The sequence below is a fragment of the Egretta garzetta genome, unplaced genomic scaffold (assembly GCF_000687185.1).
Source record: "Egretta garzetta isolate BGI_Z169 unplaced genomic scaffold, ASM68718v1 scaffold732, whole genome shotgun sequence".
In the NCBI taxonomy this organism is placed as follows: Eukaryota; Metazoa; Chordata; class Aves; order Pelecaniformes; family Ardeidae; genus Egretta; species Egretta garzetta.
This window is the reverse complement of record NW_009259029.1, coordinates 655,153-678,119: the sequence shown is the minus strand read 5'-3', so window position 1 is coordinate 678,119 and position 22,967 is coordinate 655,153. Positions and strand designations below refer to the sequence as shown.

Below are 22,967 nucleotides of genomic sequence, written 5' to 3'. Positions count from 1 at the left end.
CCTCGCTACAGCATCCTTTCAGGTACTTGACTTCTTCTCTCAACTGAGAGATGGCTGTCCAAGCTGCTACATGAATTTGTTGACACTACCTACCCCTCTGTGTGCAGATTTGTCCTTACCGTTCTTGGAAAAGCTCTTGACTTTGAGGCTGCGAAAAGTCATCCCCCACCCTTCAAAGAGAGCAAATGTTCTGATCTTACAAAAGCTTTCCCCGGGGTTACTTCCATCAGAAGTTAAGTTTTGCAGGATCCAGGTCTAAGTCTTGGAGTCAGCTCCACGTACCAGAAAAATGAGGTAAGGTCACCGAAAAAGAACAGGAAGCTGTCTAGAAATAGCAAGGGAGCACGGTATAATGCATTCAAGTAGTAACAAGGCACAAAATGTTCAGTCAGGTTTTTTACCACCGACTGTACCCAGCTGCAGTTTTCTAAGATGAATAATGCTATCGTGTCAGAATACAGACAGAGGCAGACACCTGGTACCTCCGAGCTTTTTAAGTTTCTCTTGAAAACCATGCAGGCTGTGAGGAACAGGCGCTCTGCAGAAGAGCGGCACAAAACTGAGCAGAGGGTGTCCCTCCACGATGGCTGCTGCAGGCAGGAAGGATGGAGCAGGCACACTCAGCAGCGGGAGTCGGGGCACAGGGAATAAAATGGAAGTTTGCCCTTCCAGAGTCCAACGTGAGGAGCAGGACACAGGGGGAACAGGCATGCTTTGCAGGAATCAAGGTGTCACCCACCTTCAGTGTCCCTAGTCTGGGGCATGGGGAAGGTGCCACCCAGCACAGCTGCAAGAGAGAAGCAGATGACACCAACCCCATCAGATTTGAAACAAACGCATTTTTTCCTGTTAAGCAGGAATCAACACAGAGAGGCCACCAAAAAGAGGCTCTGGGCACTGTCAGTGCTGCACTGAAAGCAGCCACACTAAAAGACGATGTGATTTGTGCCCAATGAGCTATCCTGCAAGCAAACCTGCCATTCCAAGGGCAGGTGCCTCAAATGAAAGCTAAGAGCAGTTTCTCGCCTTAGCATCAACATGACACCTATTAAGTCTAGATATCTTTGGAAAAATATTACATTTTCTTCACAGCATTGCAAGATCTGTCCAGGATATTCTCTGAGAGACTTTTACTCTCCAAACAAAAACAAGGAATGGCCAGAGAGTTTCATCCTCTCTGAACAAGGGGCTAACATCTTGGATGTGTTACCACCTCTCAGTCAGGGCTTGGAAGCTACGCTGACGAAAAAAAAAAAGTCATCTGAAACCAGCAAAACAAAACAAAATCATCTCCTCAGGCTTTATCTGAACATTGCTATGTATATAAAGCCATGCCTGAAAACGTTCCACGTATTTTTATTTATTGGCATAAAGCCATTAAGCAACATAGCATACTGTTAAATTTAGGAAATCGCTGTGTTAAGAAGAGGAAAACAATTTCAGAATCACGCCTCAGTGAACATCATTACAACGGTCCTTTCACTGTTACAGCTTCTATGCAAACCCCTGACTTCTCTGACCATCCTGTATACATTGCATGTACAGACTAGCACTCCCGCTGCTACTCACACACACAAACACTCTTTTCTCAGATGACGGGAAAAACAGGAATAGCATCGCATAACAGAATCAACATCTTTGTGTGCCTCCAGATTAGGATTTCAGGCCCACAAGGAGCTGTGTGGCTCAGCTGCTTGCCTGTGTTGCTAACCCATCACCATCGGGACTCTTCTGGTGTCTGCTGTCATGCGTCAGCATCCTGAATAAGTTTCCGGCTTTAGCTATAAAACAGCCAGAGCTGGGAAGAGCCCTGCTCCGAGCTCGGGCAGTGCAGGGACGGAAGAGATTAACTGTATTACCCACCACGTCCTTCACTTCTCTGCTGAGCTCACACCGCCCGAGGTGCCTCTCGCCCTGCCAAAGCGGGAATCCTGCCTCTCTTCAATCATCTCACTCCAGCCCTTGACCAGAAGGCAAATGGAAAAGCTTTTGGTAACTTCCAGCTGATCTTGGCTGGGAATGAGTGACTCACAAAGGAAAAAATTCACTGCCGATTCCTTCGCAATCAAAGGTCAATCAAAGCTCACACTGGGACCTGTGGAGAGGCTTTCCACCATCTCACCGGCAGCAGCCTGGGCACCAGGCTCCTTACTCCGTCCTTGCTTTTGTTTAGGAATGCAGATTTGAAGGCTATAAACATTGTTACACATCTGGCGAGGCACACCTGAGTGGAAAAGCCATCTCACTGAAGGTAAGCAGCTACAGGAGAGAGAAGCTGTCACCTCTGCCTCCAGCCAGCCCGCAGCAGCCTCCGGTGCTCACCAGCTCCGGCTTCCTTTCCCGCGCCACTTTTGGATGTCAAGCAATCTGCAAAGCTGCACTGTAGTTGTGAAAGACAGTTTTCTCTATTTCCATATGGTGTGAAGTCTTCATAAGGCTCGGCTTATTTTCCCTAAACATGTCAGGGTTTTCTCGTTACTCCCCACGTGCAATGATCCCACTCCCTCCATGCATCAGAGCAAAGCTCTAACTGTGTCCATTATACTTCCCTTCCAAAAATATTATTTCACTTGTAGCCTGGCTCTCCAAATTGCACGACCTTCTGGAATTTGCCACCTTTATGTGGAGGCCATTTCTTCCAAAATACAACGTCTATAAAAGCAAGGACTGCTTGGGGGGGACGCAGGAAGGGATCACATGTGCAGACAGAAGGGCTGCTACCATCCCATCTTCTCCTTTTCCACTAGATCAGATGATTAAAACTGGGCTGCTGGAATAAAGCCAAGTTCTGGAAAATACCAAAACTTCAGATTTCAATAGGAAAAAGTTATCTACTTGAACAGAAAAACAAGACAGACATGCCAGCATTTTTCAAGCCAAATTTCATTTACTTAAGAAGACCTTAAGATGTTTCTTACACTAGTGCTTTGTTTGTGGGGTGGGACAGAGATATTCCCCCTCCTCTTAATTCACATTGAGTCAGAACAGTTCCTCTGTTCACACCAACGCCAAAGTAATAATAGAAAAACACAAAACATGATTCCTGTTGTACTAGCTAAGGGTTTAAACATTTAAAATTAGTAAGCTCTTTAAAATCTTCAAAGTGTCGTTGGCTGTAACTTAGCAATGCTGGTTGTATGTACGCCTAGCCAAAATACAGAATTTTCCCCACTTTGGATACAAGGGCTGCTTCAGAAACGCATAAAAAATATTTTTTTTTTTTTACTTTTAACAGCTGATGCCCAGTTACTGAATTCCTGTCGACAAAACTATTCAACATCTCTAAGTGGAAGAACGCAAAGGTACTTGAACGTGAACGTCTCGCCAAAAGAGGGATCCAATGCAATGTTTGTTCTGCATATGTAACTGTACCCAGATGCTGGTCTGCTATATCCAAAAATATCCTTACAATCTAGGAATTGTTAGCAAAAGGATTTAGAAACAGGCATAAGGCAGGATAAAGCACTGAAATTGCTGCTCAAGCACACAAACAGATGCACAAATAAATGCTTTGTACTTGTTAATCTTCATGGTGGATGTCAGGCTGTAACGAAAAAAGCCAAATTAATTGATTCCAGATAGTCCTAGATATGCAAAACATAGTAAGATACAAAAATTCCTCCTGCTTCACAGAAATAGTTTACAAAGCAATTGCAGGATTTAATACTATGATTAACGAAGACCCTGATCACCTCCAAGGAAACCAGTGCCACGGAGAAAGACAAAAAACAGCCATTTTGTTTGACATCAGACTAAGTTTAGAGTGCTTGCATTTTTAATTTTTGGTTTGTTTCATTAGATTTTGAGGTTGTTCTGATGCTGAAAATTCTAACCAAACTGCAGGAGCCCTGAATTTTTGGAAAGGAAGTAAATTGCAGGACGCATAGTCATCTTGTAATAGCTACTGAAAAGTTTGCTTTCTGAATCAAGAACTCCAGTGGCAGGGAAGACACTGAAGATGTCCAAGAACCAAACCTGGTGCAGCAGTAAGCAAGTTCACTCTAGTCATTACATCTAATCTTAATCAACAGAAATGCTGGTAGGTTTAGGTCCCCAGGCCTTTTCTTACCCAAAGTGAGACTTTATTCTCAAGTTTCATCCTCAGGTGGAGATGAAGTTTGTAAAAGCGATGGACTCATGACACCTTCATTACAATCCGGTAAACTCAGGCTACACAATACTTTCAGCTAAGAATCTCAACTACATCGCTCAGTCTAAACTATTTCTGCCTATTGAAGACTTCGCTTTGGAGACAAGAGACTAACGAAATTTTTAATCTTGTCAGTCATAAGCCAATCATCAAATGTAGCTAATTTATTCTGAGCTCCCAGACAATGTCAAGAATTTGCTGTTTCCTTCATTTATTTAGTCTGAAGATTCAATGTTTGAGTAAACACAAAAGATGATAACTCCTGCTCCCCACTCCTGCTCCTCCCCACCCCAGAGACAAGCCCAGCAGTAGCACATCTCCTTAGACCCTTCACAAAAATTTGCGTGCTGTGCATTCCCTGCCCATGGCATTAAGGGATGAAGAGCGAAGCAGTAGGAAGCATTTCCTTGATCCGATGTCCGTGCAAGAGCAAGCCCTCCCTTGCACACTTGGAGCAGCATGTGCACAACATGGGCAGTTTACTAGGCAGCCTGAGCAGCTGATTTTTAAAAAACACCTGAATTCCTCCAAAAAGAGCTCTGCATCTTCATTTAGGACTATTTCTATACCAAATTTCACAGTTCAAACCCTAGTGCTCCACTTATACAGGACAGAAGTTTTTTATTTCTTTTAATATCTCCCTTGCTTTTTTCATGAGCCATAAAGGAGCTGAACAGCCCAAAGTTTGAAGTCCAAATATGAGGTTATAAATTTTAGTTCTCTGGACAAAATAATAGCTTCCCTGCACCTACCGTCACTGCACTTCACACAGTTGCCAGTTTCTGAAAGGTGGTTTAATCTAAGAGTCATCTATATCGGGCTGACTTATGAACACAAACGTAAGAAATGTTTTCCCAAAAGAAGTGCATCATAATGACACATTAGTGTATGGATTTGGGGTTGTTTGGGTTTTTTTTTTTGGTTTTGGGTTTTTTTGGTGGGTTGGTTGGGGTTTTTTTTGAGATATCATGGGGTTTATCTCAATAATGTGCTGGTTTATTTTTAAAGCAATTCTGAGCATGATGGCACACTTACTACTATGGGAGATCACCTTGCAGGTCATCTTTTTCATATAGGATTATATCATTCCTATTTTAAGTTTTTTTATCTAGCCAAGCCTACACATTAGAGGAAGAACTTCATTACCTAATGGTCTAGATATACTGTGCTAACTGGCTTCTCAAAATTAAATCTCTACTTCCTTCTAATGCAGACTTTTACCAGAATCAGTACTAGCTTTAACATAAATATATTCCTACCATCAGTGCTTAGAGATCATCCATTAAATCTGAATGATTCTTTCTTGTTTTTAATAGACAAATATCTAAAGGCACATACAATTACAAGGAAATAAGGGAAATATTTGTCACAGATATTTCCCATCCTTTCCTCTTGAATGTACTATGTGAACCACAGATGCTGTTCTTGTCCTATTCACACACAAATACATACATAACTACATACATACATATATACACGTATTATGCATACGTATGAGGATATATAAAAACGTATTTACACGCATGCACCTCCCCACACCTTTGCCCTGAAGAGAACACAGAGGACTGGGCCGGGCAGTGGGCGCTGCCACCCCGGAAGGCCAACCGTACCCTCGGCTGCATCAGGAGAAGCGTAGCCAGCAGGTCGAGGGAGGTGATTCTGCCCCTCTACTCTGCTCTGGTGAGACCTCACCTGCAGTACTGCGTCCAGCTCTGGAGTACTCAGCACAAGAAGGACATGGAACTGTTGGAGTGGGTCCAGAGGAGGGCCACAAAAATGATCCAGGGGCTGGAGCACCTCTCCTATGAGGACAGGCTGAGGGAGTTGGGCTTGTTCAGCCTGGAGAAAAGAAGGCTGTGGGGAGACCTGATTACGGCCTTTCAATACCTAAAGGGGGGGCCTATAGGAAAGATGGGGAAAATCTTTTTAGTAGGGCCAGCAGTGACAAGACAAGGGGTAATGGTTTTAAACTAAACCAGGGTAGGTTTAGACTGGATATAAGGAAGAAATTCTTTCCAATGAGGGTGGTGAAACACTGGAACAGGTTGCCCAGAGAGGTAGTGGAGCCCCCATCCCTGGAAGCATTCAAGGCCAGGTTGGACGGGGCTCTGAGCAACCTGATCTAGTTAGCGGTGTCCCTGCTCCTGCAGGGGGGTTGGACTAGATGACCTCTAGGGGTCCCTTCCAACCCAAAACATTCTATGATTCTATGACTCACTAGGGACACAGGCACTTGATGTTAATCAGTCTTCAAACAGCAACTGTTCTTACAAACGCAGGCTCATATCTGTGTTTGAAAAGTCTGTAAATAATACACCATTAAGTTTTAATTCTATCTTCCCCACACTGACATGTATTTTGTATTAAAATGGAAGTTATATAAGGTTGAATTGAGGTTGCTTTTTAATATTACATTAACGCTATTTACCATGTGCAGCGCTAATCCCCCTTTGAAAGAGAGTATATTAGCAATTCTGAAAGCTTATGTTACCATAGCAATAGTCTATCACTGTGAAATATTTATATAATGTCTAAGGTTTTCACTATGCAACAGCCATCTTCTAAACCACGCTTCCTACTTATCCTGTGCTTTACGTTTCCTCTCCATCCCGTGCGACAGAGCAGCGCAAAGCACCCAGCCAGTGCCTAACCACGCAACTCCGAAAAATCTCATGGTGTGCACCTGCTACATCTACATTTCCTATTCCTGCAGAGACACTAAGGTCCAAACATTTATTTTACACCTCGCACTGACACGTGTATCCAATGAGCAGTTTATACCCCATTTTACTCCCAAATACGCTATATTAGTAATAGGTAACCTAAAAGCCCTGCTGCTGGTTTACGTTTAACATGACACCAGCTTACTTTGCTTGCTCTCCTCCACTCTATTCCCCTTTTAAAACTTGGTGCTCGCATCACTTTACAAAGGCTCATTCTCTAAATAAGGGTTACCAAGTCCAACACAGTATCTCCACCCCCAAAATAAATTAGTTGCTGCATCTCCTCCTGGTGAGAGGATGCTTTCACACACACCCCCAATGCAGGGCTGCCCATCACTTACTTTAATGTGCTCGTGCAGCTGGGCCTCGTGTTGCCGGGAGAGCTGCTCATGCTGCCGCTGGAACTCGGCGATGAGGATCTGTCTCTGGATCTGCTGTTTCTGCTTGAGCGCCAGGAGCTCCTGCTGGAGCTGCTGTTCCCGCAGTGTCGGCTCCGTCACAGGCATGGAAAACTGGTGGTCCAAGCGCAGATCCATTGGGACTGAAGTCGGCGCAACTTGCAAGGGCAGTGCTGTGGTCACATCAACTACAACATCAAAATGCAAGAGGAGAGATGAGTATATTCCCCATTCACACAGGGACCTAGTTCTCATACTGTGTCCAGCAAAGACCTTGAGGAACCACGGTTTGAATCAAGAATGGCACCGTTAGACTCGCACCATTTTTTAAATGGTAAAAAAGCACTACAGGAAATCAGAGTTCAGTAACTTCTCCAGCCACCACCTCCTACAAAAATGTGTGTTTTCTAAAAGCAAAGGCCTTCAATGCATCACACGTGGCCTGACTTGATACCATTCTACATCTGTGTATTCAAAACATACACCTCTGTTCCACTCTCCTAGCATCACTTGAAATAAGGATAAAGATTAATCTAAGGCTACACAGAAAGGATCAGTTTTGACTTACGACAGATCAACTGATGGACTCCTATGGTCAAGAAGACGAGGGTCCCACTTTAAGAAACTTATGCAGAAAAACAGTACATGCTGTATCCTTTATATCCAGTTTTCAAAGGAGATTAGCCAAAAGCAAATAGGCAATGAAGCATCTGGGAAAAATTGTTAAGTGCTTTGGTGACAGGCTAGACTTCCTCACTGCAACCACAAAGGTGCAAACGTGTCTCGCAGGCAGCAATAGGAAGCAGGTGCCCAAATGGTGACTATGCAAAGACTTGCCTCTGTCGTTCAAACTCCAGGTGGGACAAACCTGAAGCACAACCAAGACTAAGGAAGAGAACAGTAATGTGTACCAAAAGATGTATACTAAGAGAAGAAAAAAGGGAAAACTATCACCTTGATTATCTGTGTAGTAAAGATCACTTCTTTGCTTTTGCAAAAAGCATCTCCCTGAAGACAAGGGGCTTGGCGTAAAAAAGCACAGCAACAGACATCTACTAAAAATACCTTTGTAATAACTGAACTCAGCTTGTTTCTGCTAAAAAAATTACTGCCATCCCATGAATGACTAAAGATTTCTAAATTCCACCTGAATGACAGTTCTGCATTTCACATGTACTCTGTACATTTGCCACATTTTATGCCTCTCTCTACAGGGCAATCACTCAATAACTCTTCTGATACCTTTGAATGAACATTATCTGCAGAATAAAAGAGGCTAACCTTTCAAAAACATTGAGTTTAAACAAAATTGGAAAATGAAGGGTTTTTTTTTTCCTTGGTTGGTTGGTTTTTTTTTTATTATTTTATCTAGTGTTTTCTTTTTTTAAGACTTTAAGATGTGTTTGTGAAAGGTTGGGAGGGAGCATCGGCAGTGCCACTGAAGCTGGATCAATCACATGTCCGCTGAGACACCTTCTTCATGTGAAAGGGTTACCCGGGGTCTGCCCAGGAGCCTGCAGGGGTCCTGCACACACCTGGGGAAGGCTATGAGATTTCACAGGGGTAGAGATGCTACCAAAACCATCAGTATAAGCCACCCCAGCAGGACAGACATCTTTCCAAAGCAAAAGCAAAGGCAGTTTTACTACGCAAAAGCTAATTTCTCCTTGCCTACAAACAAACTAGCTGGTGAAGTAAATTCCAGTTCAAAAGGAAAAAGCATGGAAAACATAGGAACTGCAAAAGGCCTAAGGAAAAGTTTTACTAAGATGGACCACTAGCTTTCACCACCTGTATGTCGCCCATGGAAACACTACTTGAAGAGGAACTTTAACTTTATACAAAATTAAACTCATTTTCACTTCAAGCTTGATCATTAAACCCTAGGTCTGATTTCAGCCACCTCCTCAAGGATGAGAGACAGGAGCGCAGAACAAGTTGACTGTGGTCTTCCAAGCAGCGCATCCTCAGAGATCACCTGAAATCAACTGTAAATTGTTAGAAATAAATGAGGACCCTGCGCTGAACACAGCACGCAGCCCTGGTCACGCAAGCCACTGCGCCATCACCCTTCTGCCCCATCCCCCGGAGAGACACACAGCGCTAGGCAGAAAATGACCACAGGCAATGTTACAAACACTATCAGGGCATTAGTATCATCAATCCCAGAGAAAGAATTTTTATAGGGCTTTCCCCAAACATTATCCATTTATTTATTTTTGCCAGTAACCTATGCATAAGAAGTTGATGGTGGTAAAATCTGAAGCAAAATGAAGCACAGAGGCACAGAAAAATAAAATTAAAAAAAAATAAATAGAGGAGTAATTCAGAAAAAAATGGGATGTTTTGTAAGGTGGCCCCATGTAAACCAAAATGCATTGCCAAGGGCAAGGCCACAATGCAGGGATGGGGAACACAGTAAAGGCAACTCCAGCCTAGATGGCAGCTCCTTGGAAAGGATGATGGTAGTGGTAGGGTTTTAAAAAGCACAGCCAGGCCAATGCTGCTGGAACTGAAGGGGTAAACAAACAACAACAAAAAAATCACATACCAAGAGAACGTAGAAATTTTGCTCAGTCTATGCAAGACCAATTTCAAGGAGAACATCATAATTTCTTCAAAAGCAGAGAAATATAGTTTAGTAGAGAAATATAGCTTACTGTAGGAAATGGGAAGCACAGCAAAAAAAAAACAACAACCAAACCATTGCTTTTATTTGAAAATAAAGATGCAAAAAACAGGGGGGTGGCCTATAGAGACAAAAGTCTGAGTTGAACCCCTTAAAGTTTCTGGAGAAGAGGGGATGTGGTTTTGTGTACCTCACAGCGGGTCATTCCTCCAGAAACCCCAGGTGCCCAGGCCCTCCTCCGAGGCTGGGGAAGCAACACACCCCACCGCGGCCGTGGCAGGCGGCTGGTGCCCTGCCCTGCCATCCCTCCCACCCAACACCCTGCCGGCAGGTCCTGCCCGCGCCCACGCTCCGTCACAAGTGACCCCCTCAAAGCAGGCTGCAGGAGCACCCCATGCACCCAGCAGCAGCATGCTTCCCGCTCCCCCATAGCCCAGCTTGTGCTGGGGAGGAGGAGACCTTTTTTTTTTTTTGGATGGAAACATTTTCTGCAAAAGGTCACATTACTGGAAGTGTTGCTATTTTTCAACCCACAAGCCCTTCCCTCCACTTCCCTATTGTTTTCCTTCCTATGGCCTTTTCCCCGCTCTCCCCCACAGGACCAGAGCTGGGATTCCTCACCGCAGGTCGCCAAGCCACAGCCAGAGATTTCAGGGAGAACACCACGCTCTCGCCTACAGATAACCATTCAAACCCGCTGAAACAACATGTTCCTAAGCCCTCCTTGGGAAGGGGCGATGCTTTCCTGTGTGGTGGGTACCACACTCAGCCCCTTCCCATTCCTGCCCACAGAGCATCCCTATGGCAACTGCTGCAAGCCCCTCGCACAGAAAAAAACCCTTCATCCGTTTTCCCCGCACGCGAGTGGGAGCTGACAGCTCGAAACCAGCCCTGCGGAGGCTATCTCATTTCACGGACTATCGCTTCAGAAACTTCTTGTCTCAGATGTGATCCTTTAAATTAGATCCAGGTTTGCCAGGATTTCAGTATTTCAGAGTGACAGAAGAATGTTTTGGATTCCTCCAGCACTGCTCAAGCTCAGGCAACCCCATAACAGCCCTGTATCTGTATGGTACCTGCCCCAGCAGCACACTGTATGGGGCAAGAGGCGCAATCCAAAACCATCATGTGTTCCAAGGACTGTGGGAAACAGGACGTGTACAAGAGTAAAGTTTCCATGCCAGCAAAAATCCCATTACTAGGTTGGATCTTTACAGAAACTGTGGAGAGAGATAATAAAAAAAATAAAAATAAAAGTCCTAATGTAAAATAGGTATTTAAGCTATTTAAGCAAACCATCTTCAAAAATATGATGCACCGTGGCTACCAAAAATGCATTTCAACCATCTGCATATTACTTCCTGAGCATTACTAATGTAATTACAGTGTGTTACGAAAGACACACAGTGATTATTCCTGGAATAGCAGCAATTTTATCAGGTGGCAAATCTAGGGGAACTCCACAGGCTGCCGCACCATTTCAACAGGGGCAGCAGCTTTCTAACACAAATTAGATCCACCTTTAAAACAAGCTGAAGCAGAATTGTACAACTCAGCTTGGTCTTACCCCACTGAATCAAACCTATAGCGATCACTCCAGCGTAAGGACGTCAACATATCTGACCATCAGCAATGCAAGGGATCCACATGGCAATGATGTCCAGGCAAGTGCTGGATACAGACACGTGCATAGCATTACTTGGAGCTCTCCTATTACTGTCCCCCTCCCCAAATTTACAGACAAATACCCCAGAGCTCCAAAACTCCCCAAAGATAATCTTGAGTATGATTTAATGCCACTTTTAGCCCCCAAGGCTCCAGGAGAGCTCGAAACAGTTAATCCTAGAGGATCAAACCCAGTGAGTCAGTAAACCAAACAGTGCAGCGGGCTCCGTGAATCACAAGCCTTTTAAACGCATTGACTATTTTTATGTCCGGCCGAAGACTTCTGAGCACCTGGCAATAACATCTCCTACCTTCTACCCATGTGGCCTAAAGGTCAGCATTACTAATACAGAGGTAGCAGTCACTCGCTCCCGCTTACCCGGTCTCCACATAAATCTGTTTATCTTCAATACAGCTCACTGAATTCGTCAACACTATTTAGGCTACACACAATTTTCCTTGAAATTCATGTCTGTTTTCCTACATGCACCTTTTATGATCCAAACACTGTGTTTCCTAAAAGCAGAAAATAAGAGCTTTCAACATGTTAAAAGAAATTCAATTTCAGCCAGAAGGAACACACTACGACTTGTGATCACTGCTACTTTTGGTTGTGTCTTGGGATAAATGACTCCTGCTTTACTCCCTAAATAAGGCCCTTAACTTGCACCGTGCTGGATAATGGTCCCGAGAAAACTTGACAAACCTCCCATTTCCCATCCAAAGGGACTCATCCCCCCCGAAATGCCCAATGTGCAGGCACGGGGCGCCAGCTGCAGAGTTCATGACCACAATTCCCATTCAGAGCCTCGGCGGAGGCTGCGTCATCCCCGACTCTTACTATTTCAGTCTCAAAAAAAACCCCCCTATTTGAAATGCCATGAGTTCCCCACAGAAGTGGCGAGTGCTTCTGACCTACAGAGCCCTCCCGAAAACAATAAAACCTTCTCTGCTTAATGAACACATCATCAAAACAAAAAAGCCTGTATTCTTATGAATATTTTATGGTGGACTAGAAAATTGCTTTTATAGGTTCTGCCTTGAGAACATATTAATACAATCAGATTCATGACGTTAGCAAAAGCACAAAGACTATATTCAGAGTTTTAATGAGAAATGCCAAACCCATGAATTAGAAGACAAGATCACAATTATGAATAATAAACTATCTCATGTTCTCCCTGCCTCTTCCTTCCCTGTAGGAACAGAAGGAGAAAACAGAAGGAATTTTTTTTTTTTTTTTAACCTAGGCATGTAGGGATTTTTTTTTTTTTTCCATGGTCAAGTTACCATTATTTTTATACCAAGTTAGAAGCACTCTGCTGGTTTTTCCCTCCCAAAATAAATAAAACATGGCTGTGCATCAAAGACTGCCTGTGTGTTGTACGTTAATTAAGAGCTAAAGCATTCTAGTCCCCATCGATTGCCGGCACAGAGCGGCCTCATGGGTGAGACTGTAAATTTGACATCTCGTAGCTTGCCCATAACACCGCTGAGTGGAAGTCATCTTAAATACATCTAGGTTGTTAAACACATTTGCTGTAAATAAACTGATAAGCTCAAACCTGAAAGCAAGGCCGCGTTTTCCACAAAACCTGTCTGACATTAAAACCATTTCACATAAATGCTGCAGATAAACACATTATCAGATTACTCATCTGCTGAGTTTCTTCCATGCTCCAAAACGGAAAATAACTTCTCTACAAGTACTGAGCATTTTGGATGGGATTAGGGGAAGGTGACACTACTTAAATATGTACATACATATTTAAATGAAGCTAACAGTAATAACTGTATTTTCCTCCCCTTCTCTGATACAGCATTTTCATGCAAGCCCTTAAAGGACTAAAATACAGAAGGATTCAGTCCTGAAAACACACTAAATGTATGTTCAAACAAAACTTCCATGGGAGACAAACATGAGGTATTTTAAATAAAGATTTAAATTAAAATCTTGTTTGAGCATAATTGAGATGAACTTTAAAAATATTTCTAAAACTATTTCTTTAAAAAAATCAAAAGCTGTTACCAGAAACTTTTTTTTTTTTTTTTTTTTTTTTTTTAAATTTAAGCAGCAAAGAAAACTGCCTACTTCACATTTTAAATACAACGTCACCTTCAAATGGAAAAATGCATGAAATGTTTTCCCCGAGATCTCCCTCCCTCCGGCACGGAGTGAGTCCCACTGAACTTGCACAGCTCCTTCCCAGCTGCCCTGCTCTTCAGTCGACAATTCCCTTCATCCTGAAGGCAGAAATCACATCAACCTCCCCCAGTCTGCCGCAAAATGCTAGGGATGAGCGCCTGGTCAAGGCTGGAGGAAGAAAAGCAGCACCCCACCGCCAGCCCCAATAGTATATAAAGTACGGACATACCACCACGTGCCTGCGACAGACCGAGCTTAGGAGCCAGAGTGAACAAAACCCCGATAAACAAGCATTTCAGCTCCTACAGTAACTCTATAGTCCCTGGTGCCTTTCCAAATCACTGCACACCAGGGAGGGGACGCTCCTCTGGATGGCTGCAGCTGAACCTCCCCAGCCAGCGCTTTCCAGAAACCATTGACTCAGCTTCTCCCCCCCCTCTTCCATCCTCTCTGGACTTGGGTTTTATTTCTAACTAATGAGTTCGCTTTCTAATTACTGGTGTGCAAGCATTGCCCTCCAGACAGATTCTGCCAATAGCAGCACGTCAGCCTTTGGGCATACACAAAAAAAATAAATACAAAAGCAAGACCCTGTGCTCAGCATCCCCAGGCTCTCGGCTGCTGCCAGCGGAGACAACCCCATCCCGCCCCGTTGAACCAGTGCCATCCCGGCACGGCATGAGTCGCGGGATGCCGAGCAAGCGTGTGCACGGACCTCCCCCCTAACCACTCTTTTCAGCTGCTTTCATCCCTGGGCAGAAGCAAAATATTGTGTATTTATTCCACCAACTTTATTTCCTGGAGGCTGCCCTTGCTGTCTGGCAACAGCTTTTGATTTTTAAAAAAATTCCTGTATTTTGCAAAGCCTTCAAGCACCAGGTCGTTGCCGGCAGAGACAACTTTGGCATGTCAGGAGCACGGCGCAGGCAGGCTTCAAAGCTGCAAAACACCGTTCCTAAAACCCACCACCCTCATTTTGCTTGAAATCAGCCTGGAAATGAGGCAAGGAGCAACTGCTTGCTTCAAGTGCAGCCGAGGGAGCATTTGCGGTGGTTTATCCTGGAAGAAAGACTTGTGTTATTTGAGCGTCACTAGATTATTGTGAACTGAGTCTCCCCCCTGCCGGGAACTGCCTGCTCTGCCCGCCCAGTGCCGGCAGCAGCGGGCAGCAGTGCCGGCATCCCCTCCACCAGCCGAGGCACTCTTTTCCAGCGGGGCTTCCACTTCCGAAAAATGTCAAAACTTGCTGAAACACTAAGAGACGGTGAGATCAGAGCTATTAATAGAAACAAGCTACTGCAGTATCTGACTGCAGTGCCAGGATAAAAGCAGCGCATTTTGTGCATAAAGCGGAATGAAGTGGACGAAGACATGGTGCAGCACGCTTGGAGCACCTGAGATTTAGTTGGTTTTAATCTACAGGATGCTAGATGTCCCAAATATAAGCAGAAATTAATAGCTGAGGGGGAAACACACACACACACACACGTTACCATCTATATTCAGCTTATTCTCTTGAAAATATTTCACCAGTCTGTACTAGAGGAGCCCCAAAACTTGCCCAGAACGCCATGCAGGCGGTGGGGGCAGGAAGTCTCGGTGCAGGAGCACCCAGGACATCAACATCTTCTGCGGCACACCACGAGCATTGTACAAGGGCAGGATGAAGGCACAGCCCCACCACGCCGCTCTGTGAATTTGTACCATGCCAGAGCAAAATAAAGGATGATGTGCAGAGCTGGGATGGTGGGAGACGCACTTCATTACCTCTGCTTTACTTAATTCTTACCTCTACTTTCCCAAAGGCAAGGACCAGGATCCCAGGTGGGTTTATTTTAGGTTAGAATTACACAACAAGCTTAAGCATCACATTGCAGCCAGTATGAAGGACAATGAGATGGATAAGTCAGACCACTATTTCAGCCTGACATCAGAAGGTGGTCCTCACCTACAGGGACAGGCCAGTCCTCTGCTCAAAACAGGTCTGTAACGAAAAGCAAGCTGCAGCGGCACTGGCGATGGAGCCATCCCTCAAAAGCAAGCAGGTCAGTACACCGCAGTCACGGGTATTTTTGCATAGCCTGCTATGGAGCTGCGTGGGTGAATGCAAACGCAGCCTGGATCCTTTCTCGGCACACAAGCTGGGAGTAAACAGCAACTGAGGTTTCCTACAAGCACCACACATGCTGCAGTTCAGCAAGGGCTGGAGCCATTCCCTGCTATGAGAATATTTCATGCAGCATGAATGGGAACCAAAATTAATCATTCCATCACCCATTGAAACACATCGTGAGGCACTGCACCACAGTCAACAGATGGAGCTTTAAATGTCACTCACTCATTCATTGCAAAGAAACTTTTTGCTGATTACTACTGAGACCTGAAGATATAATAAGGGTGCAGTGATTCTGGATTTCTATAACCAGCTTTTTTGATCCTAATACCTTCCCTGAAAAGATCTCATTAGCATTTATTAGAAAATGATGAGAGATCTACACACGAATTTTACTCATGACTATAAGAAAACCAAAACTTGAAGAGCAGCCCACTTACCCTGCTTTCTCCACCTTAGATTTAAAACATTAAAAGAAAGTCTCTTTACCTGAAGAAAAAAACCCCACCAAATTCCATCAACAACAGACAGAAAATAACATTTTGTAGTGTTGTCCTGCTCGCAGAATACATCAGAGTTTGGAAAAATACAAACTTTCATGGCTAAATATCTCGATCTCCCAGGCCACCTGGATTTCTGATGGTTCCGTCTAAAGTACTGTGAAAGAGATCAACACTCTTGACCAGGGGCTGCAGCACCACCCCGATCGCCTGAGCACCTTGAGCATTATGTCCTGCTACAGCAGGAAAGCAAACACTTCACAAATAAAACAGGCCACTGCCAAATACTCAACACATAATAAATAGGTCCTTAATGAGAAAGTGAAGAGTTCACATCACAGCGCCTGTGAGAAGGCCAGGAATAAAACCTTGATTGCACACATGTCTCCAACAGATGAGCCTGTGCCGGACAGAGGAGCTCCAAAGGGAGACACTCAAGATTCACTGACTCCTTTTCAATCATTATCCTACTCTGTCTTGTTGTTGTTTTAATCAACAACTTCTTTAACAGATGAGTGCCTTGGATGATGCCAGTGCTTTAACTGAAATTAAAGATAATAGAATCAAGAGAGTCAGCTTGGACTATTTCTCACTTTAGACTTCATAAAACAGTGGTAAGCCGTTCCTTGCACCATTTCGTTGCATGCTGGGGGTAGACAGCCAACATCCAGTTTCCACAGGAAAAAGCATCCAAATAAATTATAATAAACACCAGAAAACAAAACAAAAATATATGTCTCTCTCTATATCTATATCTCTCTTCTTAAAAGGCATTTCTAGGAATATAATTTCACCTGCCTCCTCTTTTCAAGTATTATCCTGTAACTGAACCTCTGATCTATCCATCTCGCTGTTGGTACAAGGAACTCCTCACTTTACCAGATACCCAAGACGAAAAGGCAGGTTGAATGAAGATCTGATATACTTCTGAAGAGATAAACCCCCATGGATTTCTCATATGCTGCTCTCTAATCTCACCATGAATTTCCTTCAAGGGAAAGTGATACTTTAGAAAAGAGAATTAAACATGGAGGAGATGGAGCAGGGGCCTGCAAGTCTCCTCCTGAGATTATACATGAAAAAATCCCTATGAGGAAAAAAAACCCCTATCTAGCTAGATAGGCATGGGTGAGTTTGAGGGATACGCTGCACAGCTGGGGTTACACAAACACCTGGACCTTCTTACAGGGTTCTCTCTAGAGCCAGCAAAGTGGTGACCTCTACATCGGCAAGAATAAAAGCCAGCAGACGAATCAGCAATGGAGCAGGAGTGCAGAGAGTTAAAGAGTGAACTTTCAGGAGGACAGCACTCATCATATCTCCTCCTCGCTCAGATGCATCAAGGAAGAACTGTTTTCCCATTATAACTCCTGTCAAAGCACAGTGGTGCCATTCACATAGACGGAGGGGATCCTGGGGCAGAGCGGGCAAGATGATGTGATGAGAACTGAAGTGAAGGTTCGTTTGCAAGCAGAGATGGTGCCAGCTGGTAAATAGCCAGGCCATTTGAAAAGGACTTGTGTGATAAAATCAGTTATGGCTATGAGGAAATGCTGTCAGCTTCCTAAAGACATCGAGAGGAGCTGGGAGATCAAAGTCACCTATCTGCTGCTGAGAAGGAAGGCTCTGCCAAAACCATACAGAGAACCCACGGCCAGACCCTGATCTCCCGCGTCTGCGGTGTCCTACCAGCTTGAGAGGCGAAGGAAGGGAATTGTTATCATTAAAAAGAGAAAAAGCAGCAGCACAAATGTTGCCGAAGGCAGGTCTGGGCACCACCAAGTAAAACCACACAGCAGAACAGAGGCAACGCAGCAGTCTCTGGGATCAGCAGCTGGTGCCTCCATGAGAACGGGGGCTTTAACAAACAGCTCAAGATCTAACGTACAATTTATTTAGAAGTTAAGCCATGGTATGTTAACTCTCTAAGATCAAAAGAGAACATGAAATGAAATTCTTAGGAATTACCTGTTCTACAGTATATGCTATAATTTTACTAAGACAGCATATTCTGGTCATTTTAAACAACAAATGAATGAATGGTTATTAGTAACAGGCTAGTCAACTCATTTCTGCCACCAGTCAATAAATAGCTAACTGTAATAGGGAAGGGTTCAACAGCTCTCAAAAAATCTCATGGGTTGCTCAAAAGCTGCAGTGTTTTCAGCTGTCTATTAGAAACCCAGACCCTGGTCCAAGAAGGGACGCATACGTTCAAATGGGCAAGTAGCCCACAGCTTTCTGTATCCCCCTCTCTCAGAGCTTTTGCTTTCAAATAATGCATATACTCAGGTATCAGAGCTGCATGGGGAACCAGGTTGTTACTTGTTACCCATTCAAATTATTAAGATGCACAGGAAAAAAAAAAACATGCTATTTTAAGAGAATGTTAAACACAAGTAGCTTTCTAGAGAAACTCAAATAACCTCAAAATACTCAGATTCCACAACATCACAGAGAAATTACACTGAGGCACTTTCTCATTTCTGCAAAATGCGCAGGTGTTGCCTTTCTATTCTTCAACGCAAACTCTATGAAACACACGCCTGAGTTAAGATTTCTATTAAAAAAAACCTTTCCCTTTTCTTTTTTTTCAAGCTGCAAAGTGAAGATACTTAAACATAGCAGGCTGATAAAGGATAATTACAAAGCCCTTTTCTTAAGGAAGCCCATCGGTGTGAGTGTGGGCTAACAAGAAGAATCAGCCTTTCCGCTGCTAGCATCGAAATCCGAAAGGATGATGGCAGATTTTCCCTGCATCCCCCATCCTAGTAGTACTCCACGCACGATAAGGGTTCCCAGTGCCACAGTGATGACTCTCACTCAAACCCAGCCTTTTCTTGGCATTTATGCACAAACCACTGACATCAGCACGGCCTTTTAAACACAGAACAAAACCTCAGCGCTCATTCTGCTGAAAATATCCCAGCCTGCGAAGACAAGAACATCATTTTCTTTTATCAGTACTGGGCAGGCACTGCTTCCTACACACATGAAGAGCCAGAGTGACATAGGGATGAGTTTTAACAGAACAGATCAACAGCGATGCAATAGTTAAGACCCACATTTAACTATAAGAGTTTTCCATATTTTCACAAGGAATAAAAATTTTATAAACCCTGTTTTAAACTTGCCTTTTTAAGTAAAAAACAGTGTAGCAAGAAACATCTCTATGAACGAACACATTCTTTTAAACTGACAATTAAATTTTGTTTCTACAAGCTTCTAGAATTAAAGTTCTAATTTTTTTTATTAAAGGATATAAGTTGGTCAGCTGCCTGCTGGGTCACAAACCACCTGTTGAGCAGCATTTCAGAAGGCAGTAAGAGGACTGCCATCACTGCCTGCCCATCCAATGCATGCAAGTCTTTGCGCAACCAGTTGCAATTAAAAGGTCCCTGACATTGAGAACAACATTTGAATTTAGAAAAACATTGCTTATATAAATGGTAGGTCAAGCACTTAAAATAGCCATCTCCCACTTCCCTAACAACAACCAAAGGTGGAACATAAGATGGCTATTTCCCTCCTCCCCAAAGACTGTCCCTTTAGCCAGAGTAAGGAGCACTGCTACCAAACACTAATGTGTAAAAACAAGGAAAAATTAAATGTGTGCCTTCTAAGGCTCACAATAATATTTTGCCTAGAAAACGAGTACTTTGTCCCCTCTCTGCATCCTTATTATATGGGATGACCTAACCCCTACTGAAGAGCAATGACCATGACACTCCTGTGCCCCTCCAAGGCCCTGTAGAAAAGATGGAAGAGAAGAACAGTGTTCCCCCACTCCAATGTGTACTGCCAAAGAAACAGCACAGCCTTTTCCAAAGAAAGGTGGATGAATGAGGATGAACACCCACATGAGTTCCCGTTTCCCCTCCTATTGCTTTCATCGTACTTCCTACACCTTCTCTGTGGCATCCATCACTTTCAAAAGCCTTTGTAGCGTGTATAGAAAAGTAGAAGACAGGCATCAGTTGGGCACACTAGTTAGACTCACCTTTATTTTGAGCCCGCAATTGGAAACTACCCAACTGAGCAGCATCCAAGCTGAAGACAAATAATTCACAACTATATAAAATTGGGCTTACGTTACATCTACACTACATCTACTACAAACAAAGCTAGAGGTGAACAAGTCCTCCCTCGCTGCTCTGATGAATTCTGGTTTCTGTTGCTTAAAAATGCAAGTCAGTCCTTTAGTGTCAAACTCCATTTAATTGTAGTTCATGCAAAAATGGTGTTTTTACTAAAAGAAACATGGTCTTGATATAATTAACTACGAACGTCATCATAGCTAAACTTGGGTTCTGTCAAAACACTTCCACAAAGAGTTGTTTTTCTTCTGTGGAACGTAAGAAAGGTCAGGAAGTTTTCTCACCATGTTCATCTAGGTAAGTTGCTTCCTTAAAACAAACCTTTAATATTAAAGCATCTCCTTTACTGCCTGTTGCCATTTGGAGAATAGAATGCCCCACTGCTTGGAGATGGGGATTTCGGCACGAGCTCCTGCACAGCACCCAGCCTGACCCCAGGGCCATGGGGGAGTGCGTATGCCAGCTAACATAAAACCTAAATCATGGCATGCAGCTGAAGAACTTCAGAAGTGGTAAAACCAAAGAGAATAAAGAGCAGCACAGTCTCAGTGAATTAAATACTCTAATTTATGACATTTTAAGAGTGGTATCTAGCGTAAGTCAGGCTGATCAAACCACAGGGCAGTCATCAATGAGTTTAGGAAGCTGTAGCTGATCTTGACCAGAGCATGCAGAGCACAGACTCTTGCCCAGGGACCTCCCGTTGTGGGCCAGCATTGCTCGTGGGCCCTACACTGTATTAGCTTTTCAGCTCCACATCAGAAGACCAGCAAGCAGATGGCTTATTTCTGTTGGGCAACTACTTCAGAATGTGAAACCTGGACCTAACTGCAGGGTTTCCGGATTGTGGCAAATTAAATGATGCCTACCTACTTATGTGGTAGGCTACAACTCTGTTCCAGTTACATTCAGACAACCAACTTCTCTGCCTAAGGCAAGAAGCCCAAAGGTGAGCAACTTAAAATATATATAAGGATGGAGATCCTATATGTATCCTTACCTAAAATAAAATAATGATGACTGACTTTTCAGAGCACTTGAAAAAGATAACAGACTTTGGAAAGAACCTGAAGAGGGTTCACTGATTCAGCTGACCGAGGCTTAAAAGGACACTTGGTTATGAAGGGGAAATATGGACAAAAGGCATTCAGAAAACTAGAAGAAAAAGATTAAAAGGACATCCAGGAAAGCAACTGAGGAACAACTACAGGAGGTAAGCTGAAGAGGAAGGCTTTTAAAAGGAAGTTTATGAAGGTTAAAGCTGATTTAGCCATAACTAGAGACAAGTAGATATAGAAATGATTTGCCTATCACTGCCCTGAAACAGTACACACCCTTGTTATTATTAAGAAATGAGGCTACAAATGAATGTCAGCGGGACACTCATTTTTGCATTACGGTTGCTTCCAGAAGCCCCATGCTGGGCTCCCACATTTGTGCTAGACACCAAGATGCATGGCTGGAGCCAGCAACAGCCCTGAAACACTTCTCAGCTGATGACAAAAGGCTTCAGGGAGGAGGAAGAGACTGACCATGAGGCAGAACTTGAAATGATGTCTCCCTTCACATCCCCTTTTATCTTAAAGGTCTGGAGAACTCCCCCTCCATCTGCCACCATTTGAAAAAAGAAAATTCAGGGTGGCAGAAGAGGGAAGGGTGAGCACAAAAGTACCAGCCTGAAGCAGGAGGCAAAGGGCACATAAGCAAGACTGGTAGAGGAAAGCCAGTGCAACACAGTGACTTTGTGGATATGGCAAGTCTTTCCCAGCAAGTTCAACCTGTGGTATGACCAGTGCTAAACACAACCTGGGTAAATCCCAAATCAGCAGCAGGAATTTTACCAGCTGCCAGACATTTTCTGGCTGACTTCTCCCACTATATTAAACAAAACCATCAGTGGTTAGAATTGTGCCTTGCCAGAGTGTGGTGTTGGCATGACAGCACCCCACATTTGGATTTAAGAAATGGTGAAGGTAGGTCTTCTGCATGCATTCTCAAATTTAGCACCTTTATTGGTAAAGACTGTGAACAGCAACACATCGGGAAAATTAATGGAAGGCCATCTCTCTTCAGATTAGGGAACGCACAAAAGGCCATAGGGATGATGTGGCTCCTTAAGGTCTGTCTTCAGACCCTGTATATCTTTTTATAGCACTCTACAATAACTGAAACAAAAATGGGACATTCGGTTCTTGCATTCACTTCAAACATGCCTACACAAAAAATTGTTTCAAAGAAGATATCTAAAGCTAAACAGATAATCACTACTAAACCCACAACCTTTTTTTGGCAAAATTCTTGTTTGATACCAATACATAATTTATCCCTTCTCCATCAAGTAAATCACATTTTACATGAATCATAGAATCATAGAATGTTTTGGGTTGGAAGGGACCCCTAGAGGTCATCTAGTCCAACCGCCCTGCAGTGAGCAGGGACACCGCTAACTAGATCAGGCTGCCCAGAGCCCCATCCAACCTGGCCTTGAATGCTTCCAGGGATGGGGGCTCCACTACCTCTCTGGGCAACCTGTTCCAGTGTTTCAC

The 22,967-nt window shown here is 43.7% G+C and overlaps 1 protein-coding gene across 5 annotated transcripts in view; it reads right to left on the bottom strand.

Moving 5' to 3' along the window:
• HDAC4 (histone deacetylase 4) overlaps positions 1-22,967 on the bottom strand; it is a 245,483-nt gene that overhangs the window by 116,099 nt on the left and 106,417 nt on the right. For all 5 annotated transcript variants that reach the window (XM_035890270.1, XM_035890273.1, XM_035890272.1 and 2 more), the window contains exon 3: positions 7,215-7,459. In XM_035890270.1, coding sequence (XP_035746163.1) covers positions 7,215-7,459 — 245 coding nt within the window. The remainder of the gene's footprint in view (positions 1-7,214; positions 7,460-22,967) is intronic.